The 23,412-nt window shown below is 41.2% G+C and overlaps 1 protein-coding gene and 4 non-coding genes across 5 annotated transcripts in view; 1 reads left to right on the top strand and 4 right to left on the bottom strand.

The window, feature by feature from the left end:
• The window catches only part of LOC113011429 (contactin-associated protein-like 4), a 152,533-nt gene that overhangs the window by 73,855 nt on the left and 55,266 nt on the right, over positions 1-23,412 (top strand). The window contains exons 6-10 of the mRNA XM_026151015.1: positions 2,405-2,577; positions 2,677-2,823; positions 9,937-10,204; positions 10,339-10,488; positions 14,699-14,870. Coding sequence (XP_026006800.1) covers positions 2,405-2,577; positions 2,677-2,823; positions 9,937-10,204; positions 10,339-10,488; positions 14,699-14,870 — 910 coding nt within the window. The remainder of the gene's footprint in view (positions 1-2,404; positions 2,578-2,676; positions 2,824-9,936; positions 10,205-10,338; positions 10,489-14,698; positions 14,871-23,412) is intronic.
• On the bottom strand, positions 16,958-17,040 carry trnal-uaa (transfer RNA leucine (anticodon UAA)). The gene has a single exon. It is a non-coding gene; the product is annotated as a tRNA-Leu (tRNA).
• On the bottom strand, positions 17,478-17,560 carry trnal-uaa (transfer RNA leucine (anticodon UAA)). The gene has a single exon. It is a non-coding gene; the product is annotated as a tRNA-Leu (tRNA).
• trnal-uaa (transfer RNA leucine (anticodon UAA)) lies at positions 22,126-22,208 on the bottom strand. The gene has a single exon. It is a non-coding gene; the product is annotated as a tRNA-Leu (tRNA).
• On the bottom strand, positions 22,503-22,585 carry trnal-uaa (transfer RNA leucine (anticodon UAA)). The gene has a single exon. It is a non-coding gene; the product is annotated as a tRNA-Leu (tRNA).

Below are 23,412 nucleotides of genomic sequence, written 5' to 3'. Positions count from 1 at the left end.
AAAGACACTGAGGAGGAGGACTTGTCATCTTTTGCTAAATGTATTTTAAATAACCTGAAAAGCTGGCCTTCCAGCTTTTGGTATTTAACCAGAGCTGCAATATATGCATGTGGCAGAGTCATTCTTTAACATCGTCTGAGTTGACAATGATTCTTTGATAACTTTGCTGAAGGATAGAAATGTAATTCTTTGAAAAGATATTCGTTTTTTCCTTCATTTGGTTTTTCAATGATGGCAAATGAGAGCATGGTCTAGCATATCATTTAATCCTCCCAATAGCTGATTACTGTGAAGGGCAGACATATGAAACCATATTCATACTTTTTACAGTGACGTCTTGCTCCCTGTCGATTGTCATATGGGATGTTGTGCAGACCACTTATATCAAGAGCTTTGTGCTGATTTAAAGTGACTCTCTAAAGCTGGGTATACACAGACTGTCCCAGACAAGCACCATAATCATCAAATCACAGCAATATCTTTCTTTTGTAGTGGCTCCAAAATGTTGTTCCTAAGCAGAAGGCTAAAGGCTAAAGGTAGCCTAGAAAAAAATGTTCCAAATTCAGGATGACCACCTATTCAACTCTACCAACCAACAAACAGAAATGCAAGCTTGAAATAATGTAGTGGTTAGTGTAACTACAGCGCTAGTTAGAAAAAACGACAACAACAGAACAGTAACTTATCTCAAGCAGACAGCAGTCAGTAAAATGTGATAAACTAAATGTTTGGGACACCAACAAGAAGAAAATGTGGCAATAGAAGATGCGTGGCAGCAAAAGGTGGAGGAATTCCAGCTGTGCATCATAGCCCATGACTGACGTGTTAGGAGACAATATTCATTTGTAACACCTGATGTTGTACAGTTTCATTAGACCTAAGTCAGAGAGTTTTTAAGCTTTGTATTAAACTTGCAACAAACAGAAGAAAGGGCGTAAATGTAGAGCACCAGGAAGTAGCGTAAGTTTAGAAATCCAAATCCTTTAATCCAGGTAGGAGTTACATTTAAAGGCAGCCAGAGGAAGAAAACACTTCCAACAAGGGGTTAAGCCCACACCATAAATTAGGACATTGGTAAGAACATTAGGAAAAACACAAGGAGATACTGGGAACTGCTGGAATACTTGTTTTATTACAAACTCACAAATCTGGCTAGTTGTATTTAGGCGAGACAGATTCAGCAGAGGTAAAGCTGAAGAGGACCAGACAAACAATTACAAGGACAATAAACTGACTGAAGGGAAAGGTGAGCGTAGGCACCTTAAGATGAGTTGATCCAAACAACTCGTGCATGATCTCTACCTGTAAGCATGAACAGTTCAGGGTTTTCCTTTGATTTCTCACTAGGTTGTATATATTCTCACAGACCGAAGTGAAATATCAAAGATATTTGTCCATCAGCTTCCAAGTGGTCTGTTTCTTTCTCTGAAGTTGAAATTGCTTTTCCCTTAAGAATATCTAATACATTTTTAATGACTGACAGTATTCTGCTCTCTCCAGTTCCCCCTGTAAGCAGAAACACAGTTTCTTTCACATCCCTAGGGGGGGAATAGAGATGGATCCACTTATTAGGACCGGCTGGTGCTCATCTATCTTTAATGGTGTCTTGCCATGTGTCTTCTCCAGTTTTTCCCCCCCAGATTAGGCATTAGGACATATTTGGCTTTGTTTTTCAGTGTTAGCGTGCAGTTATATCTAGTTGTTGCTAATGAGATGACCAAGGGTGACCTCTCAGTGATCCTCGCTGTGGGATTCAGAGAAAAATGAAATATTTAGATGCAGTGTAAAGTCTGATTGTTGTTGTTCCCCAGAATAGTGGGTCAGATATCGACAACCATGCAATCTAACAGGTCATATAACAAAAGTCGCTGTCAAATCAGGTAAAAATAGAAAAAGTGCTAAAAGCCACCAGAAAACTGAATAATCCTAATGACATAAGTGAAATCATTTGATGAGCGCTTCACTTCTTTTCCATTTCATAGTGACCAATTTGATGTACAGTGTTTCTTTTTTTTCTTGTTTCTTACAAATAAAACAGTTTTGGTGTGTGGATTAAAAAACAAAGTCGGTCTTTGTAATTTCAGTTTCACTCTGAGCAGTTTTCAATAACGATCTATTTGTCTCTGCCTGCTTTATCCTCCACCACCTCTTATTCTTTCCCTGCCATCCATCAGTCTTCTTTGTTTTTCTTCCATGACCAACCCCACCTCTCTTCTACCTCTAGCTGATTTTTACCTTCTTCACCTTCTGTATCCACTTCTCCCTTTGCCCCATTCCTTCTCCTTTTTATCCTAAATGTATTTTTCCAACACTTTCTTCTTTTGTCTTTCCTTTTGCATTCTTCACCATTTCTCTTGTTATTCTTTATTCACCCATCTTTTCTGTCTCCCGCTTTCTCTTTCAGGTAAGACTTCCCCTGAACCACTGCATCTCACCTCCCTTGGCAGCCTGTTGGATGATCAGCATTGGCACCATGTAGTACTGGAGCAAAAAAGTGCTCACCTCAACCTGACTGTGGACAAAAACACGGAGAGAGTGCAGCTCCCGGCAGAGTTCAGTCGCTGGGCCATCGAACAGGTGTGCTAAAACACACTGATATAAAACTGACCAGTGGCGTGTTTATATAAATGTGCACAGAAAATATACAATATTTTTTTCATTGTGATCTCTACATAGTTGAGTTTAGGAGCTGTCCATAGCCTTCGATCGCAGAAGCCAGACGCCTCCAGTAAGGACCTCCATGGCTGCATAGAAAACCTGCTGTACAATGGCTTCAACTTGATAGAGCTGGCTAAGAATAGTGACCACCAAGTTACTGTCAGGGTAAGTACATGATACCAAGAACACCCATTTTTCTGTTTTCAAGAAAGCACTTATATGCTGTGACTCCAGGCTCTCAAACAGTTCGCCTCTTTGCATCAGTATCATAATGCCTTTACTGGCATTATCATAAATGTTTGGATTCTTTTAGTCTTTTGCATTTATTTCATTAGCTGCCTTTTTATTTATTTACATTTTGTTACCGCACCATCTATTCTTGTCTTGTTGTCCTGATTATATTACTTTTATTAACACACACACACACACACACACACATACACATACACATATACATATATATATATATATATACATATACATATACATATATATATACATATACATATACATATATATATATATATATATATATATATATATAAAAACACCCAGCACGCCCCTGCGGGCGGTTTATCCTTCAAGCTCGGGTCCTCTACCAGAGGCCTGGGAGCTTGAGGGTCCTACGCAGTATCTTAGCTGTTCCCAGGACTGCGCTCTTCTGGACAGAGATCTCCGATGTTATTCCCGGGATCTGCTGGAGCCACTCGCCTAGCTTGGGGGTCACCGCACCTAGTGCTCCGATTACCACGGGGACCACCGTTACCTTCACCCTCCACATCCTCTCGAGCTCTTCTCTGAGCCCTTGGTATTTCTCCAGCTTCTCGTGTTCCTTCTTCCTGATATTGCTGTCATTCGGAACCGCTACATCGATCACTACGGCCGTCTTCTTCTGTTTGTCTACCACCACTATGTCCGGTTGGTTAGCCACCACCATTTTGTCCGTCTGTATCTGGAAGTCCCACAGGATCTTAGCTCGGTCATTCTCCACCACCCTTGGGGGCATCTCCCATTTTGACCTCGGGACTTCCAGGTTGTACTCGGCACAGATGTTCCTGTACACTATGCCGGCCACTTGGTTATGGCGTTCCATGTATGCCTTGCCTGCTAGCATCTTGCACCCTGCTGTTATGTGCTGGATTGTCTCTGGGGCATATTTACACAGCCTGCACCTGGGGTCTTGCCTGGTGTGATAGACCCCAGCCTCTATGGATCTTGTGCTCAGAGCTTGTTCTTGTGCTGCCATGATTAGTGCCTCTGTGCTGTCTTTCAGTCCAGCTTTGTCCAGCCACTGGTAGGATTTCTGGATATGGATATATATATATATATATATATATATATATATATATATATATATATATATATATATATATATTAGGGGTGCAACGATATTCGTATCGATATTGAACCGTTCGATACAGTGCTTTCGGTTCGGTACGCATATGTATCGAACAATACAACATTTGTAATTTATTTTATCAACTTTCCTTCTGACGATGCTGTCTGTGTTGAGCGCTCAGTGAATCTGCGTTCGACTACTCCGCCTAGGCTGCACTGTCAAGCGCAGATCCACTGAGCGCCCTCATTCAGATGTGGTGTTTGGAATTATTTTGGTTTTCATGTGGCGTATGACCCTGAAGGTAAGCGAGTCATGGACTAAAGTAAAACAGCATGTTGGATGTGCCACACAATGCTCAATTACATGGGTGGGAACTAGTGTGTTAGAGCAGTTAGCTCGTTAACGTGTTGGCCGTCTAGCCCCATGCACGGGGCGATCGGCGGTAGCTCGTTAACGGAGATTTGCCGTGTTGTGGCGTTAAGGTCATTTCAACGAGATTAACCTGAAAGCACTAGTGGGAACACAACGAATATGACTGCACATTTACACCGACATCATCCTAGTGCAAAGACAAAAACAACAAGCATGCTACTAACTTTAGCCGAGTCATTTAGACAGCTGTTAGCACATGATTCTCCTTATGCTGCTGAGAATATAGCCCAGAAGAAGCGGATAGTATAGCTTTTATTTTGGAAAGAGACATTTCTCTGTAATAAACTCTCTTTTCCAAAGATGAGTGATTCCTCAATCAGATACAGGGCTCGCAATATCGCTGAGCTTATGTGAGTGAGCGTGTAAAAGCATTTCAGTTCTGCTGAGCCAAATAAGACAGGTCAGGGTGAAGAAGTGACAGCCAAAGAAAAGCTTACCACAAAACGGAGAAGTTATGACAAATCAGACTATAAGGCAAAAAGAAAGTGCAGCTTTATGGTTTCATGGACAAAATAATTTCTGTGGCTGCAATATGATGAGCTAAATAACCAGGGCTGCACATAAGTGGTCCGCAGGTGCGCATTCGCTGTCAAAATAAAAAACACGTACAAGGGTTAGGGTTAAATTTAAAAACTGTACTTTTGAGTTAAAATATATATTTATAATTTTAATAAATGACAAATTAAGAAGGCATGAACATTTTTTTTGTATCGAAAAAATATCGAACCGTGACACCAAAGTATCGAACCGAACCGTGAATTTTGTGTATCGTTGCACCCCTAATATATATATATATATATATATATATATATATATATATATATATAAAAGGCTGGGGTCTATCACACCAGGCAAGACCCCAGGTGCAGGCTGTGTAAAGATGCCCCAGAAACAATCCAGCACATAACAGCAGGGTGCAAGATGCTAGCAGGCAAGGCATACATGGAACGCCATAACCAAGTGGCCGGCATAGTGTACAGGAACATCTGTGCCGAGTATAGCCTGGAACTCCCGAGGTCAAAATGGGAGATGCCCCCAAGGGTGGTGGAGAATGACCGAGCTAAGATCCTGTGGGACTTCCAGATACAGACGGACAAAATGGTGGTGGCTAACCAACCGGACATAGTGGTGGTAGACAAACAGAAGAAGACGGCCGTAGTGATCGATGTAGCGGTTCCGAATGACAGCAATATCAGGAAGAAGGAACACGAGAAGCTGGAGAAATACCAAGGGCTCAGAGAAGAGCTCGAGAGGATGTGGAGGGTGAAGGTAATGGTGGTCCCCGTGGTAATCGGAGCACTAGGTGCGGTGACTCCCAAGCTAGGCGAGTGGCTCCAGCAGATCCCGGGAATAACATCGGAGATCTCTGTCCAGAAGAGCGCAGTCCTGGGAACAGCTAAGATACTGCGCAGGACCCTCAAGCTCCCAGGCCTCTGGTAGAGGACCCGAGCTTGAAGGATAAACCGCCCGCAGGGGCGTGCTGGGTGTGTTGGATGTGCTGCCATATTCTCTGAAACGCCTGTGGAGACGGCTTATGGTTGAGAAATGAACATTCAATGCACGGGCGACAGATCTGGTTGACATTCCTGCTGTCAGCATGCCAATTGCACGCTCCCTCATTGCTTGTGGCATCTGTGGCATTTTGCTGTGAGACAAAACTGCACATTCCAGGGTGGCCTTTTGTTGTGGGCAGTCTGAGGTACACCTGTGCACTACTCATGATGTCAGATCAGCATCCTGATGTGGCACACCTGTGAGGTGGGATGGATTATTTCAATATAGCAGATGTGCCCACTACCACACATTTGGACTGATTTGTTACCACTGTTTGGGAGGGATGGTTATATTGTGTATCTGGAATGAATTTTAGGTCTCTACGTCCATCCCATGGGGAATGGGAGCAAAAACAAAAGTGTTGCGTTTATATTTTTGTTCAGTGTATATATATATATATGTGTGTATATATATATATATATATATATATATATATATATATATATATATATATATATATATATACACCGTATTTCCCGGACTACAAAGCGCACCTGAATATTAGCAGCACAAGCTAAAATCAGGGGAAAATCCTGTTTTGTACATACATTAGCCGCACCTGACTAAAAGCCGCAGGTGTTTCAATGTTGACTTATCATATGTAAGAGAATATGCACAAAGGGAATTGTCAGGAAAGAGATGGCTGTTTGGAGACACACCCCTTTTATTAATATTTTGAAAAACAAGTTATGGGTACATATTTGCACATGTAGTACATAACAGTAACCTACAGCACACCAGAACAATAGATTCAGCCTACCTTTTAGGCTCAGGTGCAGCGACACGGCTTTAACAAGAAGAAAAGTCAGTCATTCACCATCTTTCTCTTCTTCCTGCGCTCTAAAACCACCAAAGTCCTCTTCTCCAATGTCGGAAACGAACAGGCTCAGGATGGCTTCGTCATCCACTCTCCGCTTCTCTCCTTCGTTGTCACTTTCAAAACCAAAGAAATCCTCGTTGTCAGTGTCAGAGTCGAACACCCTCAGAAGGGCCGTGGCGGTGTCCTCCTCTCCATCATGCAGCAGTCCAACCCTTCAAAATCCGTTGGTGATCGTGGATGTTTTCGCACTTTTCCACGCTGTCAGAATCCACCGGTGGAGTTGGGCATAACTTGCTTTTCGCAAGTTTATCGCCGCTCGTCATCCACGCCTCCCGCTGAATGCGTAGCGCTACTTTGAAGTTTGTTTTTCGCGCTACTTCGTACGGCACTACGTTGCCTGGCGGACGGACATGTGACTAACATACCACTCTTGAACCCCGATCCTTCCGCCAGGCAACGTAGTGCCGTACAACAGCGGAACAAACAAAACAAATCGTCTTACGATATCACAAAAATCATGGACAATCCATAGAAAAGCCGCACCTGACTAAAAGCCGCAGGGTTCAAAGCTTGTGCAAAAAGTAGCGGCTTATAGCCCGACAATTACGGTATGTGTATATATATGTGTATATATATGTGTATATATGTGTGTGTGTGTGTATATATATATATATATATATATATATATATATATATATATATATATATATATATATATATATATATATATGTATATGTATATTATATGTATATTATATGTATATATGTATATTATATGTATATATGTATATTATATGTATATTATATGTATATTATATGTATATGTATATTATATGTGTATATATATATATATATGTATATATATTATATGTATATTATATGTATATATATATATATATATGTATATTATATGTATATTATATGTATATATATATATATATGTATATTATATGTATATGTGTGTGTGTGTGTGTGTGTGTGTGTGTGTGTGTGTGTGTGTGTGTGAGTGTATATGTATATGTTCAAAGATTAGAACCCAAGACATCTTCCTCTACTTAAATAAATGTAAAAAAAAAACCTGGCTACTCATGGTTTAAGCTGGGTATCTTGCAAAACTGTGTTGATTCTTGCCTTCCTAAAATAGAAAGAGATACAACATTACAGCATAAAATATCTGCAACACGCAGGGCTAATAGTTGAGCAGACTATTAGCAAAGGAGAGGGTGGTGTTACATCTAATGGTTTAGATAAGATAACTGTAACAATTTGTTGGCTGAGAAGTTTAAATTAGTTGAGAGTAGGAAAAGCTAAACATGACTTATGGATGTTTTTAATTGTGCTTCTTCTTCAGGAGTCGTAATCAATTGGAAGAAAAATAAATTTATTCTAAAGACATAAGCATTATGAAACAATTACTAGTGTGTACAGTTAGTAGAGTAACCTGATACCTGATGAAGATTTGGTTGAGGTTTCCTGAGCATCTCAAGAATCTGGAAAAAAAATGGACTAATCTTTCATCTATTTCCCAATAGATGAAAGATTATTGGGAAACAGTGTTCTGACTGAAATTTTCAGTGAGGTGAAGTCAATAGACCACAATTAGCAAAGAAAATAGACTTTTAGGGGGTAAATGCTTTGCAGAATGACCCATGTGTGAGCTGTACAGCTTTCCTTATATTTATCTTTAGACATGTTCTATTTTCTTAAAGCTTAATCCATCCTTTACACACTCTGATAATTTATTGATCAGTGCATCGAGAGGGTTGATATATATATATATATAGTGTGATAACGACTGATTTTGTGCTTTAATGTTTAGCTCCTCAAACTCCCCAGGCTCTGTGGGTTTTATATCTGAGAGAAAACACAGCATCAATAGCTAGATCGGAGGCACTAAAAAAAAAAAAAAAGTATAAACTGCAGACTCGTGACTCAGTTTTTTTTTTTCTTTTAGTGACTTGATTATTAGTATTATTAAGAAATCCCTACAAACAGCACGAGGCAGATTCCTCTGCTGCCTATCCAGCACTCACCAATCCTCCGCGTGCATAAATAACGACAGGTTAGCCTCGAGAGTAGATGAATGTGTTTGTACGTGCAGGTGTGTTCATACATGTTCACATCCTCAGAGCACCACTGGGAAATTATGTGGATGCCGGCAGCGGCGCTGCTAGCTGGTTAATGATGCTAATGAGCTCCTAACGAGGAGACTGAGCGATGAGAAGACAGAGGAGCCTTGATGGTGGTTAAATTTCTAGTAAGCCCTTCCTCGCCTTTATCATTAGAAAAAGAAAAAAAAAACATTTCTCCAATGACAATAAGTGTAGCGAACTCAGTGGAGAGCAACTCTGAACCATTTTGTAACAAATGGTTTCTCATTACAGTTTAGGATGAGAGAGCAGAGAAGCAAAACGTCTTGGTAAAAATGGTTCAGAGATTCACATGCATGGCTGAAGGTCTAATAGAGGCTGTTTTACAAGAGCTCCATACATCTCATAGTAATAGAGTATTAACACTGTTCTAGTCTGTCTTGATAAAGAGAGCACTTTTAGCCTTTCTTAAAGGCACGGCAACAGTAATGTGGAGTATTTTGGTTGTGCATATGTGTTAGTAAATGGCTTTTGGGGAATTTTATAGCCCACTTTTTACTTTTTATTTTGCAGTGGTGAAGCTTTCTCCACCGTATACTTTCATATATCACTTTAACAGCTCTACAAAGGGCTTTTAGATGTCATCTGTGTTTCCAGAGCATTATAAAGATAGCAGGCTGATATTCCCAGAAGAGAGCAGGGGCTGTAATATATAACTGCTACAGCCTTAGCAATGGACCTAGTGTCATTACCACTACTCAAAACAATGGGTCGCAGTGGAAATGCCTGTATAGCACTGTTCATATGCATATCTACCTCCCTGTACAGCTCTGTGATGGGTGACATTGCTGTTTTTAGTTAGGAGCCATTGCTATATTGCTATATTCAAGGAGACTTGCTGATGAGATCGCTGCGCCACAAGGTCACAGCGACACGCCCTCAGCAGCTGATTAATATTCATGTTTTATGTTGTTTTATCTCACCAGTAATCATTTTTTTTCTTCCCACCTCCCCACTCTCCACTCTTCATGTTTCTCTCTCAGGGCAATGTGACCTTTTCTTGTGCTGAGCCAGTTTCCGTTGCTTTGACGTTCCCCGGGCCACAGAGCTTCCTCCAGTTGCCCGGGACTACAGCGTCCTCGCCGGGTGGTGTGTCTGTCGGATTCCAGTTCAGGACGTGGAACAAGGGAGGGCTTCTGTTCACCTTTAGCCTTCCTCAACAAGAGGGCATGGTCTGGTTATATCTGAGTGATGCCAGACTCCGACTGATGATCCATAAAAGTGGCTCAGTGGTGCTAGAGCTCAGCGCAGGTCAGTGTATAAACCTGCACAATGAAATCCTAACCTTTCATGTGTCAACCCCTTACTGATTTATGTTTTTAATACTGTTTTTAAAATAAAAAGAAATAAAATATCATTAGGGTTGTCGCCTGCTGTTTTCTCAGGTGCTGCTCTAAATGATGGTCAGTGGCATGCAGTGGATTTTACAGCCAGACGCGGTCGCTTGACAATCTCTGTGGATAAAGGAGAAGGGGGCATTGCTCATGCTGCTCCCTCATTTCCCATCACCGCAGAAAGTCAACTGTTCTTTGGTGGTAAGAGTGAATTCAGGCTTTTGGGCTTTTATAAACTAAGAAACTTTGAAATTCCTTAAGTATATGTGTTTCTACATATTATATCTATGCTTAGATTAACTGGAAAAGCAATTAGAAGATTTCTGTTCCTTCTGTTGGCTGTAATTAAAGTTCTTATTCAGTTACAAGATCCCCTGAAAACTGATTTTAAAAGTATTTCTCTGGAAAGCTAGATGTTCATGAAAAAATAATCTTTGAGGTGTTTAACACTGCATACACAGCTAACCTCCTTCATCGTGACTGTGTGGGTGTGTTCGTATTAAATTCAGGAAGCTGAGAATAAAAGCGAACAATCTGTTTAAATATTGCATAATCCTGATTCGTATAATAAATTGAATGGCAAAGTACATCAGAAACTAGTGTGGAAAATAAATCATCCTTGATATCTCTACTGATATGGATTGAGTAATGCGGGAGGAACAAAATGATTCTACATCATTTCATGGAAATAAAAATTATCAACGTACAGAGGACTGAATTCAAAGACACCCTGAAAATCAAAATGAAAAAATGATGCAGCAGGCTGGTGGTTGTATGCATGCCTGACGATGTTGGGACATTTTCCAAATAAGATGATGGATGGTGTTCTGGGGAATCTCCTCCCAGCTCTGAACCAGCACATCAACAAGCTTCTGGATAGTCTGAGGTGTAAACTGGTGGCATCAGATGGACCAAAATGTAACGTCCCAGAAGTGCTCTATTGCAGCGGTTCCCAACCTTTTTTACGCCACGGAGTGGTTTAATGTCAGACAACATTTTCACGGACCGGCCTGTAAGGTGTCACGGATAAATACGACAAAATAAAAAGATACGACCAAGATAAAAACTGTGGTATTATGTAAATATAATAATAAATGCAAATTCACTGTGTAATTGTGTAACTTTATTAGCAGCGTCCTCCTGAAATGCACCAACAACATTGAGAGTAACATCCTCCCCCTCTCCCCCTTAATGTTCTCTGGTCGCTATGATAACACGTAAATATTTCTTTCAAAATAAGACACACAACTACAACACGGGAAAAGACCCAGGGAAACCGAGTTATCGATAAAAACCCTGAAAACCATAAATTTCACACCCGAGCCTCAACTCTCATGGACCGGTACCAAATGACTCCCAGGGGTTGGGAGTGAATAATTGGAATTGGCACTCAGTGGTATCCTCCCCGAACTGCCTGCATACTGTCACCACATGAGGCGTTGTGGTGCACCAGGAGGAACCCTTGACCTATTGCACCAACATACTAGGGTCTGACAGTGGGTCTAAGGCAACAACATCCTGATACCTAATGGCAGTCAAGGTGCTGTTACCTAACTTTTAGAGGTCTCAGCTTCTTCAAGAAGCTCAACAGGACAAGACTGAGCTGTACATCTGCATCTAAAGGATGAAGGTCACTCTTTCGAGGATGCCAGCGACCATCTTTGAACAGAGGGGGTCGCTTACAACTGTCTGCCATCTATAATCCAGTTTTGAGATCCCTTCCCAGACGCCTTAACGCTCACTCACATTTTGAGTCATTTGATCTCAGTAAGTCACATGACTGGGTGAGGCAAGGTCTCACAGTGGGTTCACCTGAAACCTTGGCTGATAGTGACCCACACCTGTTTTCCCACCTTGGCTGGTGAGATTCGGCGGAGGATCAATAGTAGGTCCATGAACATTATAGGGTCACTCCCAATAAGGCTTAAAAATCTGGGACTAAAATCCATCAATTGGTCTTAGAACTGAAGAAGCTTCTCGCATGAGAGGTGAAACGTCTTCAAGAAACTTAAACTAGTCCAGATGCTTTTCTTTCCAAGCTCCTGTATCCAACAAGGGTCCCTAGGCTAGACCCCCCCATGCTATCCAAGCCTACCTCAGACATGAGCGAAAGACAGAAAACTGAAACCATACCAGCTTGGATGTTGCCCGGATGTTGAAGAACCAGGACACACTGATGAGAAGTAGGCTACTAGAACAAGAAGGCGCAAGTGGGCTATTGATATAGATATACACACACTTACAAGGATGGATGCTCATACTAAACATGGCTCAGTTTCAAATGCTGAGGTCAGCACATGTGCAAGTACACCCTACATGCCAAAAACTCATGCAGGCTTTAGACTGGTCCACATTCTCATTTCAGTGAGAGGTTGGATATCCCTAATATGGTCATCTCTGGCACACAACAGTTCCACCCATCTGTTGTTCAGATTTTCAGTTAACGAGGGGAAGTCAGTCAGATTAAGTTGGCTTAAAGGCAGAGGATTAAACAGCTTGTTCCAATACAGTTTAAAAGAGCATAGCTATGTTTATATAGAAGATGTGATATTGTATGTATGTGTATATTGCATCATACAGTTAGTGTACTCTTTCTCTCATCTTGCTTTTGTCTCTCTTTACTCTGTCCTTGCCTCATGCTGCAATCCACTTCATTCTCTTTCTTTTTTATCCCTCCCTTTCCCCCTTTTGTTCATACTTCACTGCCTCCCTCGCTGCCTAAAAATCTCATCTCCTTTGTTTTCCCTCTGCTCAGCAATATTGTAGTCTAGCATTGTGTTTAACAGCTTTAGGCTTTTTTATCATCCTGCAAGTGCACTCTCGCACATTTACACATTTACTCGCGCTAGCTGCAGTAAGTGGACAACAACAAAAAAGATGACCTGTTTTCATATGATTTAAAGATAGATATGAAGCAATAAAATAGCCAATTAAAAGGTGCAAATGATCCCCGTAAGACTAATCATCAGTATTATGAACGCTATTAACTGCATGAGAAGACCAGGTCATCCTCACCAGTGTTCCCCTGGTACTCAAACTGTAATGGTTCTAGTGCATGTTGGAGTTGTGGTCTCATGGGGCTCACACTCCCCATATCATATCTCTGTTATTTGAGAAGTGAGAGGAATTGCTCTGTAGTGATTAATCATCATTAGCTGCCCTGCCTTACTGGCATAAGACATGATGTTTTCCTCCTGCACCAATGACTTAGGCTGAAGATAGCACAGGCAGGCTCCACCGGCTTTGACACACGGTCTTTAAGTGCCAGAGTACCGGGCACCACGGTCTTCCGCCTTCCCTGAATTCTGCCTCCTGAGCTCAGCTCTCACCCAATCCACTGTAAAGAAGAGCTGAGGAGAAGCTGGTGTAGAAGGTGCTTAGTGAGGGTGGTGATGGCGAAGAAGCTGGACTGGCAGAGGTTGGCGGGAGCAACTGGTCAAATCCGTTTGCAGAGCATCTTAAACGGCTGATTTCTCTTCTGCTTGAAGCCAGTAATGATATTCATTCCTCTCTACACCTCTTTGATGTTATTGCACTGCAATTTCCTGTCAAACTTCCTTTTAGAGTCCCCTTTTTCCTGTTTCAAACTGCTTTTCAACTCATGCTATGCCAACCTAATTTTTTTCCCAGTCACTAAACATGACAACTTCCTTTTTCTCAGTTAGGAGGCACTCGATAGTGCACACAATCCAAGGTGTGTTAAAGGGAAAGGAGTGAACTCGGGTCCACATTTGCAGGATTTTAGGCACTTAGGAGTACAAGAAAAAAGCACAAATAACAGCACCACTCTTTATGTGGTAGAAGACCTTTTACCAGAGTTTGACTTCATTTTACTCTCACTCATCATTTTACTCATGCACTGCAGTTCTGACATTTTCTAAAGGGCTTAAGGACTTACCTAAGACAGCTGTATGCAGAACAGAAGTGTTCAATGCAGATGAGATATTAACTGATCTTTAACCAGCCAGCTCTGTGGGACAAAGGGCATGTGATGTTGGATTGTGTTGATATAAGAACAGAGCAACTAATATTTGGGCACATTCACTAGCAAGTGGGTGTTATGTGCTCTGTCTCCTGTATGCACTAGTAAGGCAGCGGTATCACGTAAATTTTACAGATTATTTTCACTGGTATGAATGTGTGTGAAGCAGAGTTTTTACTGCTTTGTGCTACATGTTTTCACTTCACAAGCATGCTGTAAAGCTTTCATTTATACATTTAAAGCCAGTCTGAAAGTTCCTGCAATATACATGTAATTTTCACACCACCACTAAACTTTAAAACCAAACTACTGGTCTTGTTAACACCTTGTGCACTTGGCCTGTCCTGTTGTTTTCTTTGGAGGATAGCATAATCTCATTGGTGTTGTCTTGTCTTTTTGTTTAACTGATAAAACTTCTTTCCCATCAAGGTTGTCCTGCTGAAGAGCACAGTGAGGAATGTAGAAACCTCTTCGAGACTTTCCAGGGCTGCATGCGTCTACTCACGGTGGAGAACCAGCGAGTCGACCTGATCAAGGTGCAGCAAAGACTGCTGGGAAATTACAGCCAGCTGCAAATCGACATGTGCGGCATCATTGACAGGTCAGCACCAGCAGAAACCCATCTCACTGAGCTCAGATTAAATCATTTTATACCCTCGCTGTCATTGACACTGAGACGCACCGACACCGATGCAGAAATCCTTACCGCTGTGTTGCTTGGATAAGCATTCATGTTTAATTTTAGCCATAATGTGATGGAGTGGCTCTGTCATTGACTGCAGCATCCTGTACACATACACAAGCATGACACACATTCCCCTTAGCTAATAAAACATGCTAGTCTTTTTCCTTGACTGTCTGGGGCGTTTGTACATACATATGCACAAATAATATAGTCAGTTACAATTTGTTGGTAACTCATTGCATACTCACTCCGTCATCCCATCGAGGAGTTGTCACACATAAACCCGTAGCAGCTAATTACTTCTAAGTAATATAACAATACATTTTATTAACCCAAAAGGGTACACGGGCTTCTTGGTTTAATTTAAAATTCTCCAAAAAGCACCACGGCCACAAATATGTTCAAGGGGTCCAGTTCAGTGAATCCAATTAGCAAAGGTGAAGCGCAGCAGACAGCCCATGGCTACAGCTGCCTGAATCCGCATTCATCTGCCGATACCCTTAGCGTAAGCCTTGATAAAGTTCAAAGGGATGAATTACAGTAAAAATAATAAAATGACTGGAAACCATAATCATTGTTGTTCCACACAGTAAAGTAGACCATGTTTAATAATAGGAGTACATGTCAATTAAATAGTTTTTCTAGCTATAGAGGCGGGTTGATGAAAAATGTCTTTAATGGTACAGTAAGGGGGCGCATGTAAAAATGCCCTGCAGTAAATATATACCTGAGTTTTCAAACACATGGATTACTTTATGAAATGGTGTATTTTAATACGAATCTACATCTGTCCCTGTTCCAAACCAAGCAATATTGGTCCCTAAAGTCTAACTGAGAGTGTAAAATACAAAGTAAAAGCAGTGAGTAAAAGAAAACATAAAAAGAAAGGCAATACTTCTAAAGAGAGCAAGATCTAAAAATTGGATATTGAACATGTGTTCAGTGTTAAAGCTCTTATCGGTAGTGCACCTGCAGCTCCTCCTGCCTCTTGTATTCATTTGTTGTTCTTTTGAGTCTATTCCTGACATTCAACAAGCTGAATGGCAACCTTTGAAAATTGTCTATTCAGCCTGCTTGTAGGTGGAGTCAGTCTTGGTGTGGTTCTTTGTTTGGTTTTTGAGGGATAGCATTTTGTAACATTTGTCATCTTTCATATACAGCATTTTGGCTGCTGCCTTTCATCCTTTTTTATTATTATTTTTTGTTCGCATTATCGCTTTTAGCACCATCATTTTCTTGCTTTCTTCCATCTTTTATGAGCTAGAGAAGGAATTGAGCATCACACATAATACACCGGGTACTTTTGCTGATCACCTGGTGTTCTCTGTGTTTGGTGCTTTGATCCTACAGGGTGTATGGATGTGATATTCAGGGAGACTCAGGGAGGGTTGAGTGAATAGCGTTTGGCACAGATTGAAATTGTTTTTCTGGTAAAATAATTTATTTCCTCCCAAGAGAGCTCAGTGTTTTGCAGCAGCCTTTGAGAAATGTTCACCCTCGGTTGGTGGGTGTGCGTGACGATGGGAACATAATGGAGCTGTAGTGAATGCAAACACAACAGTGTTCACATCTGCCAATATCATTGTACTAATGGAATAATTCAGCTTTTTGGCATCTTCAGTGGCCAAAATCCAAGAATATGAACTAATCCAAATCAGACCTGTTGAAAGAAAACCATACAATGCTACATTTTCACAAATGAACATTAATCACACACATGCTAGCGAACATATATTTTCTATTCTTGGATATAATCAGTTTGATTTTAGGTAAACTGCCATTCATTCACAAGGATGCATCTAAAAGCTGCAGGACAGTAGCTCTCAAGGACTGGAGTTGGACACCCCTCCTCTAAGGTTTAATGAGTGAATACAGCTGCTCTAACAGGGGTGGGATTTGAACCCACTGGAACTTAAGGCATCACTGTAACTTTTTGGATATAGTCACTACCTTTACTAACACCAAAGTAAATCAGAACTCCACATGGACAGCAAATTTGACTCTACCAGGAGTGGGGCTTGAACCCACGAGAGCATGTGCTCATTGGAACTTAAGTCCAACGCCTTAACCACTCGGCCATCCTGGTAGTTTCCTTGGGCAAACTACCAGGATGGCCAAGTAGATGTAAGCGCATGTTACATGTAAGCCAATCACTACAGTTTTACAATGCAAGCTAGGTATTTTTACTGGAGGAATAGCCCCAGTATCTTCATACAGCCAAAGCTAGGAAAACAGTAGTTATGAAAACTGGCTTTCCTAGACATTATAAACACTGCAAGCATTATGGAAACTTTAAAAACACTGTCTTATTTAAAACTGGTCTCAAAACAGTGTAGGAAAAATTATTGCAAAAGCTCTTTTTATAACAACCAGATGATGCTCACTATTATATGATATGAAATCTGTATTATGCAAATGACTTCAGTTTTTCTTAGCTATGTTTTTTTTTTTTTACCAGAGAGTGCTATTGCTAGGTTTGTTACACAAGGTAAGGGTTATGTGAAGCTTCACTAAAGCACAGAATACCAGGAGTGGGGTTTGAACCCACGAGAGCATTTGCTCATTGGAACTTAAGTCCAACGCCTTAACCACTCAGCCATCCTGATTTCTATATAACTTTCCAATGCACTTGATCAAGGCATATATGAGATTGACTCTGAGGAGGGATTTTAAGTTTCTGACATGAAATCCCATCAGTCATCCACACACAAAAAAGTGAAATGTCATCCCTAAGTATGGCACTGTAACCATTCCAGTTTATCCATCCATCCATCCATTCGCTTCCGCTTATCAGGGTCGCGGGGGGCGCTGGAGCCTATCCCAGCTGTCATAGGGCGAGAGGCGGGGTACACCCTGGACAGGTCGCCAGTCTGTCGCAGGGCCAACACACAGGGACAGACAACCATTCGCACTCACATTCACACCTAGTGACAATTTGGATTATCCAATTAACCTATCCCCACAAGCTGCATGTCTTTGGACGGTGGGAAGAAGCCAGAGTACCCGGAGGGAACCCACGCAAACACGGGGAGAACATGCAAGCTCCACACAGAAAGACCCCGGCCTGATGGTAGAATTGAACTCAGGACCTTCTTGCTGTGCGGCAACAGTGCTAACCACCGTGCCACCGTGTTGCCTCCATTCCAGTTTAGTTTCACAATAATTCAGTTTAATGTCCAATAATTAGCAATGGTTTTACTAGTGCAAGCTATGTCACCAGGATTGCTAAAAGAGGTCTAATTGTTGTAAATATTAAAGGCAAATATGGCAGGGCATACGGCAGATGCAGAAAGACATTGAGAAGTGTAAGAGTTTCCATTTTCTAAAAGTAATTTATAGTCCTCTCAGATCGGCAGAGTAAGTCATGCACAACAGAGACAATTGCCTTCTGTCTTGATGATACACTAATTACACAATGCAATGAGAGGAACGATTATCATAATTATGAATGTTCCTTTTGGCAAAAACCAGAAAACACACACTTATATATGATATGGCGTCCGTGAATACAGTTGCAGACATCAGCTACACATTTTCACCAGAGAAAGAGGATCTCCTCCAGCTGGTTTAATTAAATACCTTTCTTTTCTCACATTTATCAGATTATTTTTCATGAGAATTCAGCTCCTGCTCAGTTCTGGCTGCAGGAACAGAACAAGACAAAAAACAAAAATAACCATAGCCTCTACTGTACAATCGTACTTGTGAGATATAAAGAAAAATGGGTCACACCACACACACCTTCCATATAAAGGAGACTGCTATAGAAGTATATAGAAGCATCCATGTTTTTTATACTCAACACTTCAAACTGCAAGCAACACAATTAAAATGTTTTTTAAGCAGCTCGAGTACAACACCGTAACTACTCAGCCAGCCTGTTCACAACCTTGGAAGAGATTTCCTTGCCTACTCTTTTGTTTTTTGTTTATATTTTGGTGTTTCCTTGTATGATTAAATGCAGCCCACATGTATTCATATCTAACAATACCACATACTATATATAGTACATGGAATTGTTCCCCCAGGTCATCTCTGGTGAGGTGTCTACATACCAGTGGAAGATCATATTTAGGCTTGTTCACCTAGAGCTATGAAAGATTAAGCCTGCTTTTACAGACATCAGCTGAACACGTAAAGCAAGAAAATTATCCAACTTTCAACTGACTTGAAAAGCTGTCAAAGATTCAAAAAGAACTGTTTTGTCCTCAAAAATATCTGTGATAGCTAGAGTAGGGCCTAAATCCACATGGGTACACACCCATCTGAGTCCAACATCTTAAATATTCAGGTCTCGTACAGCCTGGTGATGTACAAGACCTGATACATGTCATGCCAGCTGTTACACTGTAACAGTCCTGGCAAGGACTGTAGCTTTAAATGTAGTGAACAGGGCCGTAACAAGATGAATCACAGAAAGTTGAATCTGCTCATCTGGACATAGTTTTGTCTTTTGCATTATTGATTGTTTATGGTTCAGTGTTTACTTGACTGATATTGAATATGTACAAGTCTGTTTGTGATAAGCAAACTGATGGCTATTTTTTCTTAGATAAACTTGGTTTCAAGCTTGATTGCTCTTGTCACTGCAAGAAGAGTTGCCAAGCAACCAAGGATGTGTGATCACAACCAGGGAGTAAACTAAAACATTGCTAGAGTGTCATGACACTAACATATGTGCAGTATAGCTATTTAGAAAAAGCACAGCTTACTGAAAACCAGTAAAACTGCAGTGTGGAGGCAATTATGCCTGCAGCAGAATATTCTGTTGTTGTAAACAGAACAGATAAGGTTGTAAACATCTTGTTTACAACCTTATCTGAACACTGACCTGGGGCCCGTTCTTCGTACCTCGCTAAGTAAGTTAGCCGGATTTGAATGTTGACGATTTCGCGTGATCTTGGATCGTTCGGTTCTTCGAAGCACATCTGGGACTTGCTGTCATAGCAACAGAGCCGTAAGCGTAAACCTGCTCGGGAGCAGGCTTACTTTATGTAAACAGGATTAGATCGCGGCCACTCAGGTATGTCCGCTTCATTTATACGAAAGCAACAGCGATATTTTACCACTGTTTCACCATAAATAAATATTATCAATGTAACTAAAGATAATGCAGCACTTGATCCTTTTATTGATTTCACACAGATACATACAGGTCATTTCCTAAAAAAGGGAAATGTACTATTAACATTCTATTACATGTATGTGATTATTACAGATTTAATTCATATTTCAGAGTAGTAATTGTAAATTACTTCATGTAATCAAGATGAGAGACCACGGCTATAAAAGCGAAGGTGGATTTGGGAAGCCTGTCGCTGCCATGTCCTGTCCGTATACGCGAGCCACCCATTGCGGAAGGTGCAAGATTGATAAGGAGAGTTTTCAGAACTCAGCGTATATTGCGGGATAGACAGGATCCTTTAGCTCAGCGCGACAGTGTGCTCATAGAGAGATATCGATTTTCCCGTGAGGGTATTATTTACTTAACCAACTTGTTGACAAGGGGGTGCAGGACCTCCACCTGTCTTTTTTTGCTCTGCCCTTTTCTTGGTTGCTGTTATGAACAAACAAACAGATTATTCCAGGGTCTCATTCCAAGAGACGAAAAGCAATATAAGTGATAAATATTACCATTCTGTAGAATATTCTTATATTTCACTTTTACTTGTTCCCATGTTCTAGTGGGTCCTGTTGTGGCTCTAATGTGTAAGGGGATATAATATAACATATTATAATATAATATAATGTAATATAATATTGGACAATATAGTGTCATATGATAGATCTACCCTACCGCCTACTGGTGTTGGCCAGAGGGGCCGATGGCGCGATATGGCAGCCTGGCTTCTGTCAGTCTGCCCCAGGGCAGCTGTGGCTACAACCGTAGCTGCCTCCACCAGTGTGTGAATGTGAGAGTGAATGAATAGTGGTATCGTAAAGCGCTTTGGGTGCCTTGAAAAGCGCTATATAAATCCACTCCATTATTATTTTTATTATTAACTTACTTACGAGTTTAATTTGTCAGCAACTTTCTGACAGCCCTCTCTCCTTGCTTTTGCAGCCTTTGCAGTGTTCCCTTGCGTTTTAATTAAACTCTGAAACTCCTGAAATCCCTCACTCAAGAGTTCTTGCTCTGCTGCCGGAAAATACCGAGCGCGCCCCTTCGACATTTTCGCCGACCAATCAGCGGGTTGCCGATCAATGTTTCTACTATCGATGCGTAGCCCCTTTTACGACACCCAGTGATGTCACATTACTGCGTCCAGCTGTACTAATCGTCAACGGAAGGTGTGTTCGGAGAACCGGATTAGCGAGCTCACGGTTAGGGCGATGATTTGATCTTGGATGTTTCATTTGATCTTGGATGTAGTGAGCGACGTACGAAGAACGGGCCCCTGGTCCTCCATATTTACCAAAATTCAAAGAAACATCAAAATATGAAAAAAAAAAAACTTATACAAAAACTAAACACATAATTAAATCAACAGGGCACTGCTTTCACTTTCACATTGTGCTGCATTCCTGTTGATTAAAATGTCACTCCAGTGATTATACCTGCATGATGGATGTGACTAAAACTCATAGCAATGTAGTCGACAGCTGTGAGATCCCTTTCTTTTTGTCAATTTGGAAAAATACTTGCCTGAGGGGACACTTTATATTTTATCTAGTATTTTGCCCCTGAAGCCTTCTTTACTCTCCGTTAATCACTTATCTTTGGCCACAAGCAACGCAATTGGCTGGTGAGTTCAGTGTGTTTTTGTAAACTTGATGCACACACAGACATGTTATACACGCACAATGAGGATTAACTATATTTGAGTTTATGCTCATGTTAGTAGCCATTACATTGTTTTCCTTGGCCTTCATGCATGTATTAAACTGCAGTTTACTGTGGTAACGTTATCCACTCAGATTAGATACCAGGGGGTTGATTTTGAACTCACAAGAGCATTTGCTCATTGGATCCCACTTTGTTACAGCAAACCAAGTTTCCATTTTCTAAAAGTAATTTATAGTCATCTCAGATCTGCAGAGTAAGTCATGTGTAGCAGAAACAATTGGCTTCTGTGTTGATGATACACAAAGTAATAACAGGAACAATTACCCTAATTATAAATGTTCTTTCTGGCAAAGAACAGGGCAAATGATGTGAGTTATTTAAGTATACCAGGAGTGGGGCTCGAACCCACGAGAGCATGTGCTCATTGGAACTTAAGTCCAACGCCTTAACCACTCGGCCATCCTGGTGTCTGCTCACATAATGATAGTCTGTCACGATCGTGACCAACAAACCCAGAAATACGTAACTTTTTATCAAGTACAAAACATTTGCTTGAGAAGGTAACATATGATATCATATAGTAAAAATCACTGTGTCTAGTAGATATATATCATTAGGCCAAGGAAAGATGAAGTAATGCTTTTTGAGCTGCATTTCATTGTCTTCCTTTAACACAACACTTACTTACTAACATGCAGAAGGAAGCGCAAGTAAGTTCCCACAGATAACTTCCAGATTACCACACATGGGATTCCAAAATGTACCAGGAGAGGGGTTTGAACCCACGAGAGCATGTGCTCATTGGAACTTAAGTCCAACGCCTTAACCACTCGGCCATCCGGGTATCTGCCCCTGAGGAAAGCCAACATCACATCAAGAAGGCCCTGAGTAAATGTGGTTATCCCAGCTGGACTTTTGTTAAAGCTGGGAAGGCGCCAAAAGAAAGCGCCAGTCAATCCAGGAGAGAAGGACAACAGCTGCCTAAGCAAAAACCTGTAGTGATCCCGTACGTGTCAGGAGTATCGGAACAGTTGAGATGCATTTTTTTCTAAACACAGAGCCTCTGTGGCTCTGTGTCCCCTGACACAAACAGAGTAACATAGTGTACGCTGTTGTGCCAGGAGGATTGTCAGGATTTATATATCGGGGAAACCAAACAACCTCTGGTGAAGCAGATGGCACAACACAGAAGAGCTACCTCGTCAGGCCAGGACTCTGCAGTATATTTACACCTACAGGCCAGTGGACACTCTTTCAATGGTGAGGATGTAAACATCCTGGACAGGGAGGAACGCTGGTTTGAGTGCGGAGTCAAGGAGGCCATTTACGTTAAAAGGGAAAGACCATCTCTGAATCAAGGAGGGGGCCTGAGGGTACATCTTTCGCTCTCTTGCAATACTGCGATTGCAGCCATTCCCCAACTCTCTGTGAATGGTACTCATGGCCTTTGATCAGTGGTTGTTGATCAATGGTCATGAGAATTTGCATAACTATGATGAAGGAACTGACCTCCCAGCCCATTGTTCCTTCATTGGGCTGGTTTCAGTCATTATGCAAATGTACTGTTTATAAGGTCGGGGAAACCTGCAGTCAGCTGAGAGTGAAGAAGTCACTTGGATGAGTGACGAAATGTTTCTCCTACTGAAAACGCTACGAATCAACTTTTGGAGA

Source organism: Astatotilapia calliptera, chromosome 18, assembly GCF_900246225.1.
Source record: "Astatotilapia calliptera chromosome 18, fAstCal1.2, whole genome shotgun sequence".
Taxonomy (NCBI): domain Eukaryota; kingdom Metazoa; phylum Chordata; class Actinopteri; order Cichliformes; family Cichlidae; genus Astatotilapia; species Astatotilapia calliptera.
The sequence above is the reverse complement of the archived record's forward strand: the minus strand, read 5'-3'. Positions and strand labels throughout refer to the sequence as shown.